Source organism: Scyliorhinus torazame, chromosome 5, assembly GCF_047496885.1.
Source record: "Scyliorhinus torazame isolate Kashiwa2021f chromosome 5, sScyTor2.1, whole genome shotgun sequence".
Classification (NCBI taxonomy): Eukaryota; Metazoa; Chordata; class Chondrichthyes; order Carcharhiniformes; family Scyliorhinidae; genus Scyliorhinus; species Scyliorhinus torazame.
The window spans coordinates 106,681,448-106,703,789 of NC_092711.1; the positions used below are offsets into that span (position 1 = coordinate 106,681,448).

At 45.9% G+C, this 22,342-nt stretch overlaps 2 protein-coding genes, 2 long non-coding RNA genes and 2 other non-coding genes across 6 annotated transcripts in view; 2 read left to right on the top strand and 4 right to left on the bottom strand.

Annotated features, from left to right (window-relative positions):
• LOC140421597 (uncharacterized) overlaps positions 1 to 22,342 on the top strand; it is a 138,939-nt gene that overhangs the window by 17,896 nt on the left and 98,701 nt on the right. The gene's annotated exons all lie outside the window — the stretch shown is intronic.
• On the bottom strand, positions 3,023 to 5,290 carry LOC140421614 (uncharacterized). Its single transcript, XR_011946940.1, has 3 exons — positions 5,151 to 5,290; positions 3,518 to 3,580; positions 3,023 to 3,141 (listed from the first exon to the last, which is right to left on the bottom strand). It is a non-coding gene; the product is annotated as an uncharacterized lncRNA (long non-coding RNA).
• Positions 9,255 to 11,138, bottom strand: LOC140421620 (uncharacterized). Its single transcript, XR_011946948.1, has 2 exons — positions 11,082 to 11,138; positions 9,255 to 10,785 (listed from the first exon to the last, which is right to left on the bottom strand). It is a non-coding gene; the product is annotated as an uncharacterized lncRNA (long non-coding RNA).
• Positions 11,233 to 17,951, top strand: LOC140421594 (uncharacterized). The gene is made up of 2 exons (XM_072506382.1): positions 11,233 to 11,695; positions 13,362 to 17,951. Exons 1-2 carry the CDS (start codon positions 11,420 to 11,422, stop codon positions 14,184 to 14,186), a joined length of 1,101 nt encoding a protein of 366 aa, XP_072362483.1. The 5' UTR covers positions 11,233 to 11,419; the 3' UTR covers positions 14,187 to 17,951.
• trnah-aug (transfer RNA histidin (anticodon AUG)) lies at positions 14,966 to 15,038 on the bottom strand. The gene has a single exon. It is a non-coding gene; the product is annotated as a tRNA-His (tRNA).
• On the bottom strand, positions 15,146 to 15,218 carry trnav-uac (transfer RNA valine (anticodon UAC)). Its single transcript has one exon. It is a non-coding gene; the product is annotated as a tRNA-Val (tRNA).

A 22,342-nucleotide genomic window follows, 5' to 3' on the forward strand; every position in this document is an offset into this window, starting at 1 on the left:
TGTCTCAGCAGGTTGGATGATCAGGTGAATCCCTTCCCAGACTCTGGACAGGTGACCAGTCTCTCCCCAGTGTGACTGGGCGGATGGGCTTCCAGCTCCGACAGGGATCTGAATCCCTGCTCACAGTCCCCACATTTCTCCGCACTGCCAGCATTGCTATTTTCTTGCATGTTAAAAATCCGATGATATTCAGGTCCTGATGTGATGTCTGGTTTCAGTTTCCCAACTGCAAATCCTCCCCTTCGCACACCCTGTGAAACGGATTGAAAACAGAAAATAGGGAGTGAGAGAGAACCCACAAAAACACAAAGGCAGGTTGTGAAATTGAGCTGAATGAATCTGGTCATTTGTGGGGCCGGCACTGGGAAAAAGTGACCATGAAAATTGCTGGATTGTCATAAAAATCTACCTGGTCAGGAATTTCCTTCATGGATGGGAACCTACCATCCGGTCTGGGCCTATACAGGATCCTGGCCTCTATACAAATATATGAAATAGGAGCAGGAGTATACCATAAAGCCCATTGAGCTGCTTCAATATTCACTGTGATCATGGCTGATCTTGGTTTAATCTCCAACTTCCCACCATCCTCCCCAAATCTTTTGATTCCCTGAAAAGTTTCTCTATCTCTGGGTTCGAAATTCCCATTTTAATCTTTTTTTTAATAAATGTTTTTTATTGGGTTTTTGAACATAGTATATTTACAGTTATGTACACAGATTGAAATATATATATTTTTTTAAAAAGGAAAAAACTGGTAGGATATTGTACACTGGCACAAGAACAGCAACTCTGTACAGTTCGCAATCTTACGTTTGACAAATAAGTAGGCACTTGATTGTGGGGGGGGGGGGGGGGGGGGGGGGACACTGGGAAACTGGGGAGGTGCATATACATTTGGGTGCCGGAGAAACAATTACAGTAGTTCTGTCCAATACAGAGAAGCAATACAAGAATTGATCTGGTGTTGGTGTTTTTGCTTGCTTCTCCTGGACGGTTTTCACTGCCGCTGTTGTTGCGCGTTCACCTCTGTTTCCACCATTCGGCCAGTCTTTCTCCAGTATTCTCTTGCTCTCTGTTACTGTATTTGCTGAGCTTGTTGTCGTTTCCCATGCTCTCCTTCCGGCTTTCATTCCCTCGCCTCCCCCCACCCTCTCTGATTCCCCTCTATTATTCCCTGTCCCTTCACTCTCCTCCCTTCTCCTGTGGTTCACTTTTCTTTTCTCTTAGATTTAGCTGTTTCCCCCCGCCAGGTCTTTCTCTCCATCTGCATTTTAATCGTAATCATCTCCTTTAATAGATTCTGCTGATGGCGCACGAGCAGCCCTGACCTCAATTTAAAAATGATCACAAATGTGTTCCAAATGAATACCTGCACCATGAGTAAATTAGCATAGAGTGAATGTGGTGTTTGCGTTGTTCAGTGATTTGCCTGGATAAATGGGGTTTGAGGGATGGCGGGGAGGTAGAGCTGGGTGTTGTCAGTGTGCATGTGAAAACTAACACAGTGCTTTTGGATGATGTTTTAGGGCTGGTTTAGCACAGGGCTAAATAGCTGGCTTTTAAAGCAGACCAAGGCAGGCCAGCAGCACGGTTCAATTCCTGTACCAGCCTCCCCGAACAGGCGCTGGAATGTGGCGACTAGGGGCTTTTCACAGTAACTTCAATTGAAGCCTACTTGTGACAATAAGTGATTTTTATTTCATTTCATGTCACCTCGTGGCAGCTTGTAGAGAAATAGGAGGGGCTAAGGATAGATCCTTCGGAGAAACTGAGTACAAGGACTGTGGAGAGGAAAGGGCGTTTCGAGATGGAGAAGTAGTTTGCAAAGCTGGGAGGGACAAGTGTTTTTTTGGGATGCGTGATGACAGTGGATTTAACACTGAGAGAGACAGTACCAGCAGAGATAGAGAGCTCTTCACTATATCAGCTCACATGGAGAAGTTGGGATGTCAGCGGTTTATGGGAATTATCAATGGAGCAGAAGTGGGGTCTCATGGACAAGGGAGTTCTGACGGGAGAGAAAATAGAGAAAGATGTAAGTTCAGAACTTCAACAAAAATGGGCTTTAGAGACAGTTTCGTCCGGTAGGTTAGTGGAGGAAAGCAGCAGAGGTAGCTGATCAGATTGTCTCAATCTTAGTGACAAAGAAGCTGTGAGAGCTCCTCACACTTGTTATTGGAGGTGAGGATGGGGGACACGGGGAGAAAGAGACCTTCAAAAGGAACTAACTTGTGTTAGCGATATTAAAAAGACACCACACGCTTTGTTTAACACAAACTGATTTGACTTTATTTTTATTCAGAATTTAATTCTTTGTAACTATTAGAGTTTATGAACATCAGCAGCAACTGACCCCCCAATGAACATGTTCCAGTCCAGGATGTGATTAACAGCGAGCTCCAATCACTGAAGTTACTTGTGAACTTGCTCGTGCATCAGCAGGTTGGATAATTGAGTGAATCCCCTCCCACACTCCGAGCAGGTGAATGGCTTCTCTCCAGTGTGAACTCGCTGGTGTACAGTGAGGTCAGATGATCGCCTGAATCCACTTCCACAGTGAGAGCACCTGAACGGTCTCTCGTCAGTGTGAACATGGTGATGAGATATCAGTTCCCCAGAACTTTTATAACACTTCTCACAGTCTGGACATTTAAATGGTCTCTCCCCAGTGTGAATTCGCTGGTGTCTCAGCAGATTGGAGGAATGAGCAAATCCTTTCCCACACTGCGAACAGGTGAATGGCCTCTTCCCAGCATGAATGTGTTGGTGTGTCTGCAAGTGGTATGAGTGTGTGAATCCCTTCCTGCACTCGAAGCAAGTGAACGGTCTCTCCCCAGTGTGAATGCGCTGATGGATTTTCAACTTGGATGGATAATCGAATCCCTTCCCACAATCCCACTTTTCCCATGGTTTTTCCCCGGTGTGACTGCATTTATGTTTCGAAAGGCCAGATGATCGACTGAAGCCTTGTCCACACACAGAGAACGCGAGTACGGTTTCTCCCCACTGTGAACGGTGCATCTTCCTTCCATCTTCAAACTCCCATGATATTTATGTTACAAACGTTTTGGTGAGTGTAGATCTTGATGTGATGTTCAGTTTGAATTTCCTGACTGAAGTTCCTTCACTTCTAATACTCTGCAAAATGATTCAAAACAGAAAATAGTGAGTGAGAGAGAACGCACAAAAACACAAAGACAGGTTGTGAAATTGAGCTGAATGAATCTGGACATTTGTGGGGCCGGCACTGGGAAAAAGTGACCATGAAAACTGCTGGGTTGTCATAAAAAAAAACTGGTTCACCTCTATGGGAGGAGAGAGGGAGAGTGTGTGTGAGAGAGAGGGTGCGAGAGAGAGGGTGTGAGTGAGAGAGAGGGTGCGAGAGAGAGAGGGTGCGGGAGAGACAGAGTGTGTGTGGGACAGAGAGAATTTGGGAAAGAGAGGCAGAGACAGCGAGGGAGTGTATGTATGTGTGTGTGTGAGTGAGTGTGTAAACACAGCGAATGGTAATGACCTGAAACGCAAACACTTGCGTTCAAAGGACGATAATGTTCACTTCCTGATGAATCGAGTGAAGCTGTCACAAAGAACAAAGAACAAGAACAAAGAAATGTACAGCACAGGAACAGGCCCTTCGGCCCTCCAAGCCCGTGCCGACCATGCTGCCCGACTAAACTACAATCTTCTACACTTCCTGGGTCCATATCCCTCTATTCCCATCCTATTCATGTATTTGTCAAGATGAACCCTTAAATGTCCCTATCGTCCCTGCTTCCACCACCTCCTCCGGTAGCGAGTTCCAGGCACCCACTACCCTCTGCGTAAAAAACTTGCCTCGTACATCTACTCTAAACCTTGCCCCTCTCACCTTAAACCTATGCCCCCTAGTAATTGACCCCTCTACCCTGGGGAAAAGCCTCTGACTATCCACTCTGTCTATGCCCCTCATAAATTTGTATACCTCTATCAGGTCTCCCCTCAACCTCCTTCGTTCCAGTGAGAACAAACCGAGTTTATTCAGCCGCTCCTCATAGCTAATGCCCTCCATACCAGGCAACATTCTGGTAAATCTCTTCTGCACCCTCTCTAAAGCCTCCACATCCTTCTGGTAGTGTGGTGACCAGAATTGAACACTGTACTCCAAGTGTGGCCTAACTAAGGTTCTAATTGGTCACATTGTGATGTAAGAGTTTGCTCAAGGTTCCGGTCTGTAAATCCTTTTCTAATACCCTGAAAATGAAATTTACAAAAGGTCAACCCTAATGTCAATCCAAAAATGGAATTCAGAAAATAAAATTGTGGTTTGGGTTTGTCGTGTGTAAATTCTCCCTTTCTAACTTCCTGTAAAAGGAGTTTCTCAAATCCATCATTGTGTGGGACGGCACGGTGGCACAGCGATTAACACTGCTGCCTTACAGCACCAGGGACTTGGATTCAATTTTGATCTTTTGGGTCACTGTCTGTGTGGGTCACTGTCTGCCCGTGTTTGCGCAGATTTCTTCGGGGTGCTTCAGTTTCCTCCCACAGTCCAAAGGTGGATTGGCCGTGTTAAATTGCCCCTTATGTCCAAAGATATGTTTGTTAGGTGGGGTTACGGGAACAGGGCGGGGGCTTAGGTAGGGTGGTCTTTCAGAGGATCTGTGCAGACTTGATGGGCTGAATGGCCTCCTTATGCACTGTCGGGATTCTATGACTGCCAGTCAAGGATAGAAATTCCCAACATTCCCTTCTCCTGCTCCCTAATCCAGTATGACTGTTCATGCTCCCCTCTGCACTTAAAAATTTTTTTTTAGAGTATCCAATTATTTATTTACGTATTTATTTATTTCCAATTAAGGCAATTTATGGAGCAATTACTGATACTGTGCATGCTTTCATCATAGCCCGGCCTCGCCCTTCATTCACTCTGATTTGTTGGAGGACCAGCTGCGCTCGGTTGGTCCTCCAGCCTGCCACTCCTCTTCCTATTGGTCCGGAGCCGCTGTCAATCTCCCGGGCATTGTGACCGTTCCAGATGGTGAGAGCCGCCACAGGCTCAGGCTGATTATCCAATAATTTTTTAAAAATAAAGTTATCAAAAATAACTTTAGAGTACCCAATTCATTTTTTCCAATGAAGGGACAATTTAGCGTGGTCAATCCACCTACCTTGCACATGGGGGTGAAACCCACTCAGACACGGGGACAATTTGCAAACTCCACAGGGACAGTGACCCAGGGCCAAGATTCAAACCCGGGTCCTAAGCGCCGGAGTCCCAGTGGTAACCACTGTACTGCCCTCTCCCCGCTTATACTTTGCCTGGACAAGTTGTCTGCATTCTGAACAATGGGTAACAAGCTCCTCCCACTCATCAAAACGTTGCCCCCGATAAAGATGGCGACCACGCATGCGCCATGGTGCACACTCATTCCAATAAAGATAGCCCCGCTCGGTACAATCTGGGTCCGGTAAACTCTTTTCAGAGTTTAATGACTCACAATGTGCTTACACAGCGTTTCCAACCTTCCCCGCGATCTCAAGCACCCTACATATTGCTAACCGCCTCTTACAAATTATAGATGCAAAATAGAAACAACCGCTCTCCATCGCCATTACTGATACTGCGCATGCTTCAATCACAGCTGGCCCCGCCTCTCTTTCACTCCGTTTGGTTGGATGACCAGCCTCTCTCGGTCGGGCCTCGACTCCCGCCCCTCGACTTCCTATTGGTCCGGAGCCGCTGTCAATCACCCGGTCATTGTGACAGTTCCAGATGGTGACAGACGCCACAGGCTCAGGCTGACTCGCTGATTGTCCAATAATGTTTTAAAAAATAACTAGACTCCGTGGCCAATCCGCCTACCCTGCACATCTTTGGGTTGTGGGTCAAAACCCACGCAAACACAGGGAGAATGTGCAAACTCCGCATGGACAGTGACCCGGAGCCAGGATGGGACCTGGGCCCTCAGCACCGTGAGGCAGCAGTGCTAACCACTGTGCCACCGTGCTCCTTGATTCTCCAATAATAACAGTGAGAGTCTCAGTAACAATAATAATGGAGATGGGGCCCAGAGGAGAAACAGCAAAGGATTCACTCACTTTGAGAGCAACAAATACTGTCTGTTCCCATAATAAGTCAGGCTGCAGTTTGTGAGTGAAAACATCATTGGATCAAATGTAATGATGATACAGTAAGTATCAAGAGAACCAAAACTAAATTTGGTTTTCAAATAATAGTGAAGTAGTCATGGTTTCTTGACAACATAATATAATCCGCTTCTGGTGTGTGTTACTCTGTCCCATTAGACAATAACCTTTAAAAAAAAAAATTTAGAGTACTGAATTCATTTTTTTCCAAGGGGAAATTTAGTGTGGCCAATCCACCTACTCTGCACATCCTCAGGTTGTGGGGGTGAGACACACACAGACTCAGGGAGAATTTACAAACTCCACACGGACAGTGACCCAGGGCCAGGATCGAACCCGGGACCTTGGCACTGTGAGGCAGCAGTGCTACCGTAGCACAGTGGTTAGCACAGTTGCTTCACTGCTCCAGGGTCCCAGGTTCGATTCCCGTCTTGGGTCAATGTCTGTGCGGAGTCTGCACGTTCTGCACGTGCCCACATGGATTTCCTCCGGGAGCTCCAGTTTCCTGCCACATTCCTAAGATGTGCAGGTTTGGTGGATTGGCCATGCAAAATTGCCCTTAGTGTCCAAAAAGGTTAGATGGTGTTACTGGGTCACCGGGATACGGTGGGGGTGTGGGCTTAGATCGCGTGATATTTCCATGGGCCTGTGCAGACTCGATGGGCCGAATGGCCTCCTTCTGCACTTTAAATTCTATGATTTATGATCGAGCGTGATGCACGCGGCGGCCACCATGTCGCTCCCTTCATTAGACAATAACCTGCTTTTTATTCCAATTCTGGTGTATGTTACCACTGTAGGTCCTGGGCTGAATGAGTCTGGTACAATAAACAGAGTCTGGTTCCAGTGCCTCTGAGGTCATTTGACCTACAGGTAAGCTGATATTAATCGAGACAAAAGGCCCAGTAAATATCCAATTGTAATAGGAGGACAAGTTGTAAGGAAGCAACGATATTTTGAGGCTTCTGTGTTGTGGTGAGTGTCACTGGGAGGTGTGTGATAAAATAGGAATGGAAACATGACAGAGACACGTGTGACTGACTCCACCTGATTGAGAGCTGTTATACCCAAGGGGACAGCAATGAGGACATGGGGAACTCCAAAGATTTCTGATATTCGAGGTACATCTGTTAGAGGAACTGAAAATATTCTGTTCTTTCTTGTGGTTCTCGAGTTACACAGTCACACAGGAAATGTATCCGACAGATCATCAAAACCAAAGTTTTAATCTTCTCTTTGAGACACACTGTGATTGAAAAGGTCAAATGTTAAAACATCAGTTTGAGCAAAATTCATAATGTCACAAAGATGAGTGAACTGTCCAATTAACCCCATTCACCATAACTCTGCCAATTTACCGTCCACAAGAATTTATCCAATTCCCTTTGAAAGTTACTGTGAAATCTGCTTCCTGCAGCGTGTCAGTGTGAATTCCAGATCACATCACATCACTGTGTAAAAACAATTCTCCTCATCACCTCCTTGGGTTCTGTTGTAAAATATCTTAAATCTCTGTGTCCTCTGGTTACAAACCCTCCTCCTCCCCATCGACACCATCACAAAGCCTTCCTCATTTTAAAGACCTCTATTAAATCTCCCCTTCACCTTCCCTGATCTCAGAGGGACAATCCCGGTTTCTCCTGCTCTGAGTCACAAGGACTCGAAGCGTTAACTCGGTTTCTCTCAGTACCGATGCTGCCAGAACTGCTGAGTTTTCCAACATTTTCTGTTTTTCTCCCTCTTTTTCCTTCTTCAATCTATCACAAACACTTCATGATTTTGATCACCTCAGTTAAATAGGAATAGGAGTGAAATATAGATGGAGAAAGAAAAACTGATAGAAGAACTGAGAGATTTTAAAAAACAGAAAGGTGAGGTGGCAAGAGATAAAAGCTGAGAAATAGAGGAAATAAGTAACACAGAAAGAATGATATAAAATATAAGGGAGCAGGTTATGCTACAGAGAGCAGAGGGAACTTGTAGAATCCCAAGTTTCTTTACCCGTCAGTCTGGCCTCAATAAAAGTCGAGATGGATTTGCAGGTACAGCATTAGTTATTTTATTTAGCTTGCAAGCGTTCCTCAATTCTCAGGAGCACGAAGCACATTCTGCTCCATGGACGTCTGGAATCAAGTGAGGATATGGAACAAAGGAATCTGTACTGATACATTCAAATGGCATCAAGTTTCACATACACAATGCCCATAGGTCATCCTATATCCCTCCTGACCTGTTAATCTATTCTGATTGGCTCACTTCCAATCCCTTCCTCTGGCCCCTATTACCCAGCATCCTTTTCTCCTGCTTTGGTGGACACACCTCTTCCTGCTTTTCCATGCGGTCTGAAATCCTTTGTCTGTGAACTCACCAGAATTAGACTGGCCTACCTCTACATTACATTAACTAATATCTCTAAAGTAACTATTTTATATCACATTCGTCAAACTCAGTGTTCCACAGACACAGCTGCTTCTGTCCGGGAATGGAGACTCTGAACAGAAATAACCGGCTCATTTGTAAATGTCACCACAATGTGATCTGTGGGACTCTGCCCTGACTCTGTGGACAGATATAGGCCGCACTGACAGATGTTCTCGCCAGATTGTGGACCGCGGATTTATTTTCTGCTCAGAAGTGAGATGTGCGGTTTGGAACCGGCAGCAGAGAAACAGGAAGTTGTGTTACCTGAGAATGAAACAGCAGGCGTCAGTTTCACATTATCACCGTGAACAGTCTTCCTGCCTGTGAGGGTGACCTCACTCTGACAGCATCAAGAACAACCACACAGATTGCTGCCGGTCTCAGCATTACATTCACCTCACTTCCCATTTTAAACATTAAAATATGAGGTTATTTAATTTTTTAACATGTTCTCTGAATTGGAAGATGGACTGAGGATTATCACTGGGAGAAATGAGGGGACATTATAGAAACTTAAATTTTCCTCAAAGAGGGTTATTAGAAAATAGGAGATTAAAAGTGAGTCAGGGCCAATCAGAGAGAGAGAGAAAATGAGAGGTAGAGAGAGAAAGGATTGAGTCTCCATAAATGAGATGTTCACTCAGAAAGCGGAGAGGTTCAGTGTGATGTTCAACACTCAGGTGGGAAAGACAAAAATCTGCAACAACGTTTCAAACACATTTATTCAGAATAATAAACCTCATCGGCAGATTAAGACTGTCAGAGTGAACATTATTCAGTCCTGTACATGATTAGCAGCATCAATAAGGGTGTATTCTAAACCTTGTGGTTGCTTGTGAACTCGCTGGTGTGTTAACAGGTGGGATGAGTGAGTAAACCCCTTTCCACAGACATTACAGTTGAATGGCCGCTCCACAGTGTGAACTCGATGGTGTTTCATAAGATAAAATAAATGAGAAAATCCCTTCCCACATATGGAGCAAGTGAATGGCCTCTCCCCACTTTGAACTCTCTGGTGTGTCAGCAGGTTGAATCCCTTCCCACACACAGAGCAGGTGAATGACCTCTCCCCAGTGTGAACTCACTGGTGATTCACAAGGTTGGATGAATGAGTGAATCCCTTCCCACACACTGAGCAAGTGAACGGCCTCTCCTCACTGTGAACCTGCTGATGTGTCAGAAGGTTGTATGAATGTGTAAATCCCTTCCCACATTCAGGGCAGGTGAATGGTCTATCCGCTGTATGAAGTTGCTGGTGTATCAGAAGGTTGGATGAATTAATGAATCCTTTTCCACAGTCAAAGCAGGTGAATGGCCTCTCGCCAGTGTGAATTCTCTGGTGGTTCAGTACGGCAGATGGACGGCTGAATCCTTTCCTACACACGAGCAGGTGAATGGTCTCTCCGCAGTGTGAGCATATTGGTGTGTTCGTAAATCCTTTTCATTTTTAAAGCTTTTCTCACAGTCAGGACAATAAAAAATGTGTTATCAGAGTGAACAAGTTGATGTGTCTGCAGATGGGATGACTGAATGAATCCTTTCCCACACAGGGAGCAGGTGAACGGTCTCTCCCCAGTGCCAATACGTTGATGTGTCAGCAGATCATTTTTACATTTCAAACTCTTCTCACAGTCAGGATATGTAAATGGCCTCTTATAAGTGTGAACAAGTTGATGAGTCACAATGTGGAATGACCGAGTGAATCCCTTCCCACACACAGGGCAGGTGAATGGCCTCTCCTCAGTGTGAACTCGATGGTGTGTCAGAAGGTTGTATGAATGGGTGAATCCCTTCCCACAAATGGAGCAGATGAACGGTCTCTCCCCAGTGTGAATGCGACAATGAACTTCCAGTTGTGATGGGTAACTGAATACCTTCCCACAGTCCGCACATTTCCACAGTTTCTCCATGGTGAGGGGTCTTTAGGTCTCTCCCGGTTGAAGCTTTGTCCACACACAAACAAGCATTTAATTTTTCCCTGCAGTGAATGATGTGATACTTTTTTTGAGGCTGTGTAACTGGTTAAAACTCTCTCCACAGTCAGTGGACTGGAAAACTCTCATTGGGGGTGGGTCTCGGTGCTTTTGCAGTCACACTGTTGAAACAGAACAAACACTTCTCCTTCCAAATTCAAAGACTGAAGATATTGAGCTCTTACTGAATTGAGTGACTGTCAGATTTCGAGGTGATGTTTGGTTTGAATTTTCTGTCGGCCAATCCTCCACTTCCAATATCCTGTAAAAGGAATTTATAAAAGTCATCACTGTCAATCCAGGTCAGAAATTCTGAACAGACAATTCTAGTTTGTCTGGAACATTTTTCCCTCTTGTTCCCCCCAAGCTGTAAATGTCCCACACACACTCCCTCCTCCCTGGGCTGAAATCCAAACCCATCTCACCATCTGCACCATTTCTTTCCCCCACTCCCAGTTTTCTCCCTCCCTCTCCTCTGCCTGGGTTCAGTTCTCCAGCTCCTGTCTGCAGACTGACAATAAAATCAATGGGTCTTATTGGGGGGTTTGAGGTTCTCACCATTGTCCCCGCTCGCGGTGGCTCTCATTCAGCCTCTGGGAGCCGCACTCACTCTCAATGCGGCTGCGCTCAGCCCGGAGCAGCAACGCGCATGCTCCACACGGGGAGGGGGGGCGGAACTTCCGGGTACGGGACATTCTGGTGCCTGCGCGTTCTGGCTCCTGTGACGAAGATAGGGCGTATTCATCCGCGCCCGGCATTCCGGGTAGCCTTATCCGCCATTATTTCATTACGTTCCTCAGGGTGAGAAATTGGTTCCGGCACTTTTGATACAATTCGGTGTTTGTACCGAATGGGGCGGCCGCATCGGCGTTTTTCTCTCTGATCGGCCCCTGTTAATGGCTGTCATGTGTTTCGGGGGCGAAATGCAGCAGAGCGCCTGCGTGGCCGCCATCTTGTTCGCCGGCCATGTGCAGCAGGATGCATGCGCGGGCATCCAGGAACGGGAAGCCGGAAGAGAGAATCTTGTGAATTTCTCTCCTGGAGTGAGAGTGAAATTCCTTTGGAAACGTCTCAAGAAAGAGGAGGATTTACTCACGGGAACTTCAAACCACATATCACAACATCATCTGACAGAGTCACTTGATTCATCAGGACCTGAATATCATTGGAAGGTAAAATGGGTTGTCTGTTCTGCCTGGACAATGATTTGAGATATCAGAATGACTGAAAGTTTTAATGAATTTTCCAGGTTAACTTTGAGACTAATTACACCAATCACATTGGTGAAGCTAAAGAATTTGCTGTTGTATTATTATGTATGAGGGCAAATTAACTCGTGTGTTTAAATAACTATATTAACATAAAGTCCAAACATGTGCTAAAGTTCCCCTTAGTGTCAAAAAGTTAGGTGAGGTTATCATAGAATCATAAAGTGCAGAAGGATGCCATTCGGCCCATTGAGTCTGCACCAGCCCTTGCAAAGCGCACCCTGCTTAAGGCCACACCTCCACCCTATTCTCTTAACTCCACCTCACCTTTTTGGACACTAAGGGCAATTTAGCACAGCCAATCCATCTAACCTGCACATCTTTGGATTGTGGGAGAAAACCGGAGCACCCGGAGGAAACCCACGCAGACACGGGGAGAATGTGCAGACTCTGCACAGGTGGTGACCAAGCCAGGAACCAAACCTCAGATCCTGGAGCTGTGATGCAACAGTGCTAACCATTGTGCTACTTTATCACCATGTGGTGATTAGGGGAATTTCACAGTAACTTCATTGCAGTGTTAATGAAAGCCTACTTTTGGCAATAATGAAGAATATCAACCTTTGAATGTGGGTGGAGAAATGTTTGTTTGTTAGGCAGCAGTTTCGAAGGATAAGAGGCGAATAGATTGAAACATATGATCCTCAGGAGTCTTGACAGGGTGGATGTGGAGAGGATGTTTCTTGAGGGAGAATCTGGAACCCGTCAATCACTGTTTAAAAATAAGGATGGCACGATGCACAGTGGTTAGCACAGTTGCTTCACAGTGCCAGGGTCCCAGGTTCTATTCTCGGCTTGGGTCACTGTCTGTGCAGAGTCTACGCGTTCCCCCCCATGTCTACGTGGGTTTCCTCCGGGTGTACTGGTTTCCTCCTACAAGTCGCGAAAGACGTGCTATTCGATAAATTGGATATTCTGAATTCTCCCTCAGTGTGCCCGAACAGGAGCCGGAGTGTGGCGATTAGGCGCTTTTCACAGTAACTTCATTGCAGTGTTAATGGAAGCCTACTTGTGACAATAATAAAGATTTTCATTATTATTATCAGTAGTCGCCCATTTAAAACAGTGATGATGGGCTGATACGTATCAGGGTGGTTGGGATGCAGATTTGGGCAGCACGATAGCACAGTGGTTAGCGCAGTTGCTTCACAGCACCAGGGTCCCAGGTTCGATTCCCGGCTTGGGTCACTGTCTGTGCGGAATCTGCACGTTCTCCCCGTGTCTGTGTGTGTTTCCTCCGGGTGCTCTGGTTTCCTCCCACAGTCCAAAGATGTGCAGGTTAGGTGGATTGGCCATGATAAATTGCCCTTCGTGTCCAGAAAGGATAGGTGGGGTTACGGGGATAGGATGGAGGCGTGGGCGTAGGTAGGAGAGCCGGCGCAGACTCAATGGGCCGAATGGCTTCCTTCTGCAGTGTAAATTCTATGATTTCAGGTTACTCAAATCAGCCATGATCTTATTAAGGGTCGAGGAGCTGAATGGCCGACTCCTGCTCCTTGTTTGTATTTTGTAAAACCATTCTAGTTTTGTTAAGAATGTTCCCTTCCCTTCTGTTATGACTTTGTTGCAGAAGGAGGCCATTCAGCCCATCAAGTCTGCACTGGCCCATGCCTCCGCCCTATCCCCGGAACCTGACCTAACCTTTTGGACACTAAGGGGCAATTTAACATGTCCAATCCACCTCATCTGCACATCTTTGGACTGTGGGAGGAAACCGGAGCACCCAGAGGAAATGTACACAGACACGGGAAGAAAGTGCAAATTCCACACAGACAGTATCCTGAGGCTGAAATCGAACCCGGGTCCCTGGAGCTGTGAGGCAGCACTGCTAACCATTGTGCCACCGTTTGATTGGGTCACATATTTGAAAGAAGAGAGAGGGGAAAAACTAGAATTATCTGTTCTGAATTTCTATCCTGGACTGATATTAACACTGGTAACTCCTTTTACAGGGGACCAGAAGGACATGATTTTCAGACGGAAATATGTCTCATTGAGGTCTGTCAAAGCCACTGAACTCATCAGGACAGAAATATTACCGGCCTTTGGGTGTGGAAGGAGAAATGTTTGTCTCTGGACACACACACACCCAAGTGAGAGTGTTCCAGCAATTACACAGCCTGAAAAAAACATTGCAACATTCACAGCGAGTAAAAACCGTTCTGTGTTGGAAGAGGCTTCAGCTGATCATCCAACCTGGATAGAGACACAAGGGCGCGAACACCATGGAGAAACCGTGGAAATGTGGAGACTGTGGAAAGGGATTCAATTACCAGTCACGGCTGAAATACCATCGACACACTCACATTGTGGAGAGACCATTTCTCTGCTCAATGTGCGGGAAGGGATTCACTCGGTCATCCGACCTTCTGAGACACCAACAAACTCACACTGAGAAGCTGTTCACCTGTTCCACATGTGGGAAGGGATTCATTAATTCATCTGATCTTCGAATACACCATTGAGTTCACACTGGGGAAAGGCCGTATACCTGCTCAAAGTGTGGGAAGGAATTCATTCAGTCAGCCCACCTGCTGACACACCAGCGAGTTCACACTGGGGAGAGGCCGTTCACCTGCTTTCTGTGTAGGAAGGGATTCTCGCGGTCACCCCATCTCACTGCACACCAACTGGTTCACACAGATCAGAGACCTTTTACATGTTCTGAATGTGAGAAAAGCTTTAAAGCAGGTACCAGATACTGACTCACCAACGTACTCACACTGGGGAGAGGCCGCACACCTGTTCAGTGTGGGAAGGGATTCATTCATTCATCTGACTTTCTGATACACCAGCGAATTCACACTGGGGAGAGACCGTTCGACTGCTCTGTGTGGTAAGAAATTCTCTTGGTTATCCCACCTCACTGAACATCAAGTGGTTCACACTAATCAGAGACCTTTCAAATGTTCTGACTGCGAGAAGAGTTTCAAAAGCAGACGAGCGCTACTGACACACCAAAGTACACACATTCTGGGAGACCTTTCACCTGCTCCGAATGTGGGAAAGGATTCACTCAGACATCCCACCTGATGCGGTAAGATTGAGAAGGCAGGGCTTTCATCAATAACCTCAGCCAATACAAGAATTGACGATGCCCTGTTGACCTTGCTCTGCATCAAGAACCAGCTGTCCAACCCACTGAGCTAAACCGGACGCCAAAACGCTGAAGTCCGAGCCAGCCAGGAGTCGAACCTGGAATCTCCTGATTCATAGTCAGAAGCGTTATCCATTGTGCCACTGGCCCACCCTTCATGGCTTTTGCTAGTTCTCTTTCACAATGACCGTTTACGAGATTGAGGTAATATTCAGCAAAGGTAATATTCAGCAAAGGACTAAACTAGAAGTATGAGATGTTTCTGCCCGGTTTCGAACCGGGGACCTTTCGCATGTAAGGCGAATGTGATAACCACTACACTACAGAAACAGCTGTCAATGCAGAAGCCACCGGACCTGTGCCACGTTCACTGAACTGCCTGCTGCAGCTTCTCATGGTTCGGCTGAGAGGCCATGTCACTGATTACAAGAAGGCAACGGTTTATTTAAAACAAATGTCTCAACTTATAAGACCATAAGAAATAGTACTTATGTTCAACTTTAGTATTTGTTCAGCAAATATTTAACAGAACAATGTTTTCTCTTCAATTTTAATGCATCACTCTTGTCTTCCTACAGAAACATTCAACCAACTTTACTCAATATTTGTTTTGTTATTCAATGTTTAACATCAGTATATTTACTTATTATATATGTCTTCATTTTTAATTGAATAACTCTGAAATATACAACATCGAATTGCAAACATGACTGACCAACAAAAGAAAGTGTGTCACTGGGTAATACAAATCCCATGGTGCTTTGTTGAGATTGACCACAGTCAGATTTTAAACAAAGTCAAATATCGTTAAATGCAAGTGAATTGAGAATTATGCGTTGCGTATATTTGACCCTCTGTGTTTTGTTGCAAAATATCTGGGGCCTAAATACTGTTCATGTATAAGAAAGGAGGGGTGACAGCAAATCCGCACTGAGCCTGGATTTCCTCATCTACCTGAGAGGCTTATCCTATTTCTCCATCATGAAGACACATTTTTTCAAAAAGGTGATTCAGTTAAATCTCTGGCATTTCCTCTAATTCAGTTACATATCGTCTATGTCTGTCCTTTTGAGTACACATTACTATTAGACATCCTTCAATCTGGCCTGTTGCATTTGCTGCTTGCAATGCGGTCTACTCTACATTGGAGAGACTAAATGTCGGTTGGGTGACCGCTTTGCAAAACACCTTCGCTCCATCCACAAGCTGGACCCAGACCCTCCTGTCACTTGCTATTTAAACTCACTGTCCTGCTCTCATGTCCACATGTCCGACCTTGGCCTGCTGCAATGTTCCCCTGAAGTCCAGCCCAAAGCCGAGGAACAGCCCCTCATCCTCCGATTAGACATGTTACAGCCTTGCGGACTTAGCTTTGAGTTGAACAACTTCAGACTGAACTCTATCCTCCACCTTCACCACATGTTCATTTCTATCAACTGATTTTCAGTTCTTGCATTAATCTGTTTTCCCCTCACCATTGCCCCCCCTTCCCCCCAGCTCATTGCACTTGAGCAATTCTGTTCCTAATTGTCTTTTGACTCACCGCTTACTTTGTTCTGCCATTAATACATCCCAATATCTTAATGCGCCACCATCAGCACCTTTCTGAGCCTTGATTACACTCATTTACATTCCCTTTTTCTTTCTGCTCAATCATTTTTTGTCATTCTCCACCTATTGCTGCCCAATACTCCTCCCCACCCACAACTGTCTAAATCTGACCCCATTTCCAGTTCTCCAGCTTTGACAAAGAGTCACCCAGACTCGAAAAATCAGCTGCCATCTCTCTCCACAGAGGCTGTCAGACCTGCTGAGATTGTCCAGTATTTTCTGTTTTTGTTTCAGAATGAAGCATCCGCAGTAAGTTGCATTTATCGTACATTTAGACATGTTTGAGATGGTGATTAAATACGTTCATCTGCATTTGTAAACCCATTAAATTCTGTTGTGGATGAACAAACTGCTAATATGTGAACTGTGACAAAATAGGAAAACCTTTTTCTTCTCCTTGCGTCTTGAAAGTTCAGTGCTTCAGTCTTTGCTGAATGAATTTTTGTGGCTGAAGTGAGACTAAATCTCATATTCATGTAATATACGAGATTCAGGTGAAATTCAGTACAAACTTTTCTCACACTATATGAGAATAATTTAATGTTTCTGCCGGGTTTAGAACCGGGGACCTTTCACGTGTGAGGCGAATGTGATAACTGCTACTCTACAGAAACGGCTGGCTGTACAACAGCCAAAGGCCCTGTGCAACATTCAGCTGCACTGTCTTGCTGCAGCTTCTCATGGTTAGGCTGAGAGGCCATGTCACTTCTTCCAAGAAGACAGCTGTTTCTTCAAAACAGAGGTCTCAATTTACACGGCGATAAGCTTGTATTGAATTTAGCATTTGTTGAGCAAATATCTAATGGAACAATGTTTTCTGTTCAATCATTAATCCATCATTCTTATCTTCCTGCAGAAATTTCCACCATCTTTGTTTCATTATTCAATGCTTAATATCAGTATATTTATTTGCTACATATGACTTCATTTCAAATTGAATAACTCGAGTCTTCACTCTGAAATATACACCATTGAATTGCAAACATGACTGACCAAAAAAAGAAAGCGTTTCACTGGGTAATACAAATCCCATGAATCTTTGTTCAGTCTGACCACAATCAGCTTTTGAACAAAGTCAAATATCATTAAATGGAAGTGAATTGAGAATTATGTGCTTCTTATATTTGACCCCTCTGTGTTTTGGTGTGAAACATTCTGCAGCCTAAATACCGTTCATGTATAAGAAAGGAGGGGTGACAGCAAATCCGCACTGAGCCTGGATTTCCTCATCTCCCTGAGTGTTTTTTCTTGTTTCTCCATCATGAAGACACATTTTTTCAAAAAGGTGATTCAGTTAAATCTCTGTCATTTCCTCCAATTCAGTTACAGTATCGTTAGTGTCTGTCTATATGAGCACACATATATGAGCACACATTAGGTATGTTTCAGACGGTGATTAAAATCTTAATCTATGTCTACAAAGCCATTAAAATCTTTTATGAACTGAGCAAACTGCCAAGATCCGCACTTTGTTTTTTCATGTATGGAACAATCTGTCTGGACTGTACACAGAACAATACTTTTCAATGTACTCGGTACACTTGACAATAAATCAATTCCAATCAAAGAGACAGTTTCTTACTAATCTTCAGATTGAACAGTGAGCCTTCTTAAAAATTATTCATTCATGGGAGGTGGGCGTCACTGGCTGGGCCAGCATTTACTGCTCATTCCAATTGCCCTTGAACTGCGTGTCTTGTGAGGCTATTTCAGAGGGCACTTACAGAGGGCAGCACGGTAGCACACTGGTTAGCACTGTTGCTTCACAGCGCCATGGCCCCAGGTTTGATTCCGGTCACTGTCTGTGCGGAGTCTGCACGTGCTCCCCATGTCTGCGTGTTTCCCCAGGGTGCTCCGGTTTCCTTTCACAAGTACCGAAAACATGTGTTGTTAGATAATCTGGACATTTTGAATTCTGCCTCTGTGTACCCACAGGCGCCGGAATATGGTGACTAGGGACTTTTCACAGTAACTTCATTGCAATGTTAATGTAAGCCTACTTGTGACAAAGATTATTAAAAAAAGGTAAACCACAACATTGCTGTAGATCTGGAGCCACGTGGAGGCAGTAAGAATACAATTACCCCACTGCCCAGCCCACATCCATGGCAGAATCTGGGGCGCAATTCTCCGCTCCCGCGTCGGTTGGGAGAATTGCCTGGGTCGCCAAATTTTCCCGCGATGCCGGTCCGACGCCCTCCCGCGATTCACGGAAGCGGCCAGATTGGCACAATCGCGTTTTGCGCGGCACGATACAGTGAATCGCCCGAGACAGCCAAAATGGCGATTCACCGGTACCCCTGCGAATCTCCGGCCTGGATGGGCCAAGCGGCCTGCCCAAAACGACGGGTTCCCCCCGGCGCCGTCTACACCTGGTCGTTGCCGGCGGGAACGCTGGGGGGGGGGGGGGCGGCCTGCGGGGGGAACCTGCACCGGGGGGGGCCTCAAATGGGGTCTGGTCCGCGATCCGTGCCCACCGATCGTCGGGCCGGGCTCTCTGAAGGAGGACCTCCTTTCTTCCGCAGCCCCGCAAGATCCGTCAGACATCTTCTTGCGGGGCGGACCCGGAGAGGACGGCAACCATGCATGTGCGGGTGACGCCAGTTATGCGGCGCCGCCTTTACGTGGCGCCAAGGCCTGGCGTGCGTAAATGACGCGGCGTCGCTCCTAGTCCATTATCGGGCCCTGAATCGGTCGGGATAGGAGCCGTTTCGCGCCGTCGTGAACCTCGACGGCGTTCACACTCCGCCTCTTTTGTAAGGGCCACGAAGAATCCAGCACGAGTTTTAAGGATACAAAATAATAACGTTTATTTACTATAACAATATATACATAACAGTAGCAGTAACTTCCCTTGCTACCTTCTCCTTCCTCTGGTTCCTGAACTGGCCAGCTTATTTATACTAGGAGTTTCTCCGCCCCCCTCATTGGGGAAGTTCATACTCCCATAGGATTGTGGGATAGTCATTAGTCCCCAGCCAATCGTAAGTAGACAGGTTATAACAGCCTCCATTTTGGAAAATCACACCCAAGGTGTCTTGTGTTGTGTCCTGTGATCTTGTCTTAGAACATAGAAAAATACAGCACAGAACAGGCCCTTCGGCCCACGATGGTGTGCCAAACCTTTGACCTAGATTAATCATAGATTATCATAGAACTCTCCTTACTTGAATCATAGAATTTACAGTGCAGAAGGAGGCCACCCGGCCCATCGAGTCTGCACCGTCTCTTGGAAAGAGCACCCTACCGAAGGTCAACACCTCCACCCTATCCCCACAACCCAGCAACCCCACCCAACACTAAGGGCAATTTTGGACACGAAACCAATTTATCACGGCCAATCCACTAACCTGCACATCTTTGGACTGTGGGAGGAAACCGGAGCACCCGGAGGAAACCCACGCAGACACAGGGAGAACGTGCAGACTCCGCACAGACAGTGACCCAAGCCAGAATCGAACCTGGGACCCTGGAGCTGTGAAGCAATTGTGCTATCCACAATGCTACTGTGCTGCCCCTAAGAACAAATTAATCTACACTATATCATTCTACCGTAATGCATGTACCTATCCAATAGCTGCTTGAAGGTCCCTAATGTTTCCGACTCAACTACTTCCACAGGCAGTGCACTCCATGCTCCCACTACTCTCTGGGTAAAGAACCTACCTCTGACATCCCCCCTATATCTTCCACCATTCACTTTAAATTTATGTCCCCTTGTAATGGTTTGTTCCACCCGGGGAAAAAGTCTCTGACTGTCTATCTATTCCCCTGATCATCTTATAAACCGCTCTCAAGTCACCCCTCATCCTTCTCCGTTCTAATGAGAAAAGGCCTACCACCCTCAACATTTCCTCGTAAAACCTACTCTCCATTCCAGGCAACATCCTGGTAAATCTCCTTTGCACCTTTTCCAAAGCTTCCACGTACTTCCTAAAATGAGGCGACCAGAACTGTACACCGTATTCCAAATGTGGCCGTACCAAAGTTTTGTACAGCTGCATCATCACCTCACAGCTCTTAAATTCAATCCCTCTGTTAATTAACGCAAGCACACCATAGGCCTTCTTCACAGCTCTATCCACTTGAGTGGCAACTTTCAAAGATGTATGAACATAGACCGCAAGATCTCTCTGCTCCTCCACATTGCCAAGAACTCTACCGATAACCCTGTATTCCGCATTCATATTTGTCCTTCCAAAATGGACACCCTCACACTTTTCAGGGTTAAACTCCATCTGCCACTTCTCAGCCCAGCTCTGCATCCTATCTATGTCTCTTTGCAGCCGACAACAGCCCTCCTCACTATCCACAACTCCACCAATCTTCGTATCGTCTGCAAATTTACTGACCCACCCTTCAACTCCCTCATCCAAGTCATTAATGAAAATCACAAACAGCAGAGGACCCAGAACTGATCCCTGCGGTACGCCACTGGTAACTGGGCTCCAGGCTGAATATTTGCCATCCACCACCACTCTCTGACTTCTATCGGTTAGCCAGTTCATTATCCAACTGGCCAAATTTCCCACTATCCCATGCCTCCTTACTTTCAGCATAAGCCTACCATGGGGAACCTTATCAAATGCGTTACTAAAATACATGTACACTACATCCACTGCTTTACCTTCATCCACATGCTTGGGCACCTCCTCAAAGAATTCAATAAGACTTGTAAGTCAAGACCTACCCCTCACAAATCCGTGCTGACTATCCCTAATCAAGCAGTGTCTTTCCAGATGCTCAGAAATCCTATCCTTCAGTACCCTTTCCATTACTTTGCCTACCACCGAAGATTAACTGGCCTGTAATTGCCAGAGTTAACCCTAGTCCCTTTTTTGAACAGGGGCACGACATTCGCCACTCTCCAATCCCCTGGTACCACCCCTGTTGACAGTGAGGACGGAAAGATTATTGCCAATGACTCTGCAATTTCATCTCTTGCTTCCCATAGAATCCTTGGATATATCCCGTTAGGCCCGGGGACTTGTCTATTCTCAAGTTTTTCAAAATGCCCAACACATCTTCCTTCCGAACAAGTATTTCCTCGAGCTTACCAGTCTGTTTCACACTGTCCTCTCCAACAATATGGCCCCTCTCATTTGTAAATACAGAAGAAAAGTACTCGTTCAAGACCTCTCCTATCTCTTCAGCCTCAATACACAATCTCCCGCTACTGTCCTTGATCGGACCTATCCTCGCTCTAGTCATTCTCATATTTCTCACATATGTGTAAAAGGCCTTGGGGTTATCCTTGATCCTACCCGCCAAAGATTGTTCATGCCCTCTCTTAGCTCTCCTAAGCCCTTTCTTCAGTTCCCTCCTGGCTATCTTGTATCCCTTCAGCGCCCTGTCTGAACCTTGTTTCCTCAGCCTTACGCAAGTCTCCTTCCTCTTAACAAGACATTCAACCTCTCTTGTCAAACCATGGTTCCCTCACTCGACCATCTCTTCCCTGCCTGACAGGGACATACATATCAAGGACACGTAGTACCTGTTCCTTGAATAAGTTCCACATTTCACTTGTGTCCTTCCCTGACAGCCTATGTTCCCAATTTATGCACTTCAATTCTTGTCTGACAACATCGTATTTACCCTTCCCCCAATTGTCAACCTTGCCCTGTTGCACGCACCTATCCCTCTCCATTACTAAAGTGAAAGTCACAGAATTGTGGTCACTATCTCCAAAATGCTCCCCCACTAACAAATCTATCACTTGCCCTGGTTCATTACGAAGTACCAAATCCAATATGGCCTCCCCTCTGGTCGGACAATCTACATACTGTGTTAGAAAAGCTTCCTGGACACACTGCTCAAACACCACCCCATCCAAACTATTTGAT

What these genes read in the sequence shown, in the direction of transcription:
- LOC140421594 (XM_072506382.1), top strand. Translation starts at nt 11,420, where the DNA reads ATGGCTGTCATGTGTTTCGGGGGCGAAATGCAGCAGAGCGCCTGCGTG. An exon ending in GACCTGAATATCATTGGAAG is followed by an intron (nt 11,696 to 13,361) that starts GTAAAATGGGTT and finishes ACTTTGTTGCAG; the next exon opens with AAGGAGGCCATTCAGCCCAT.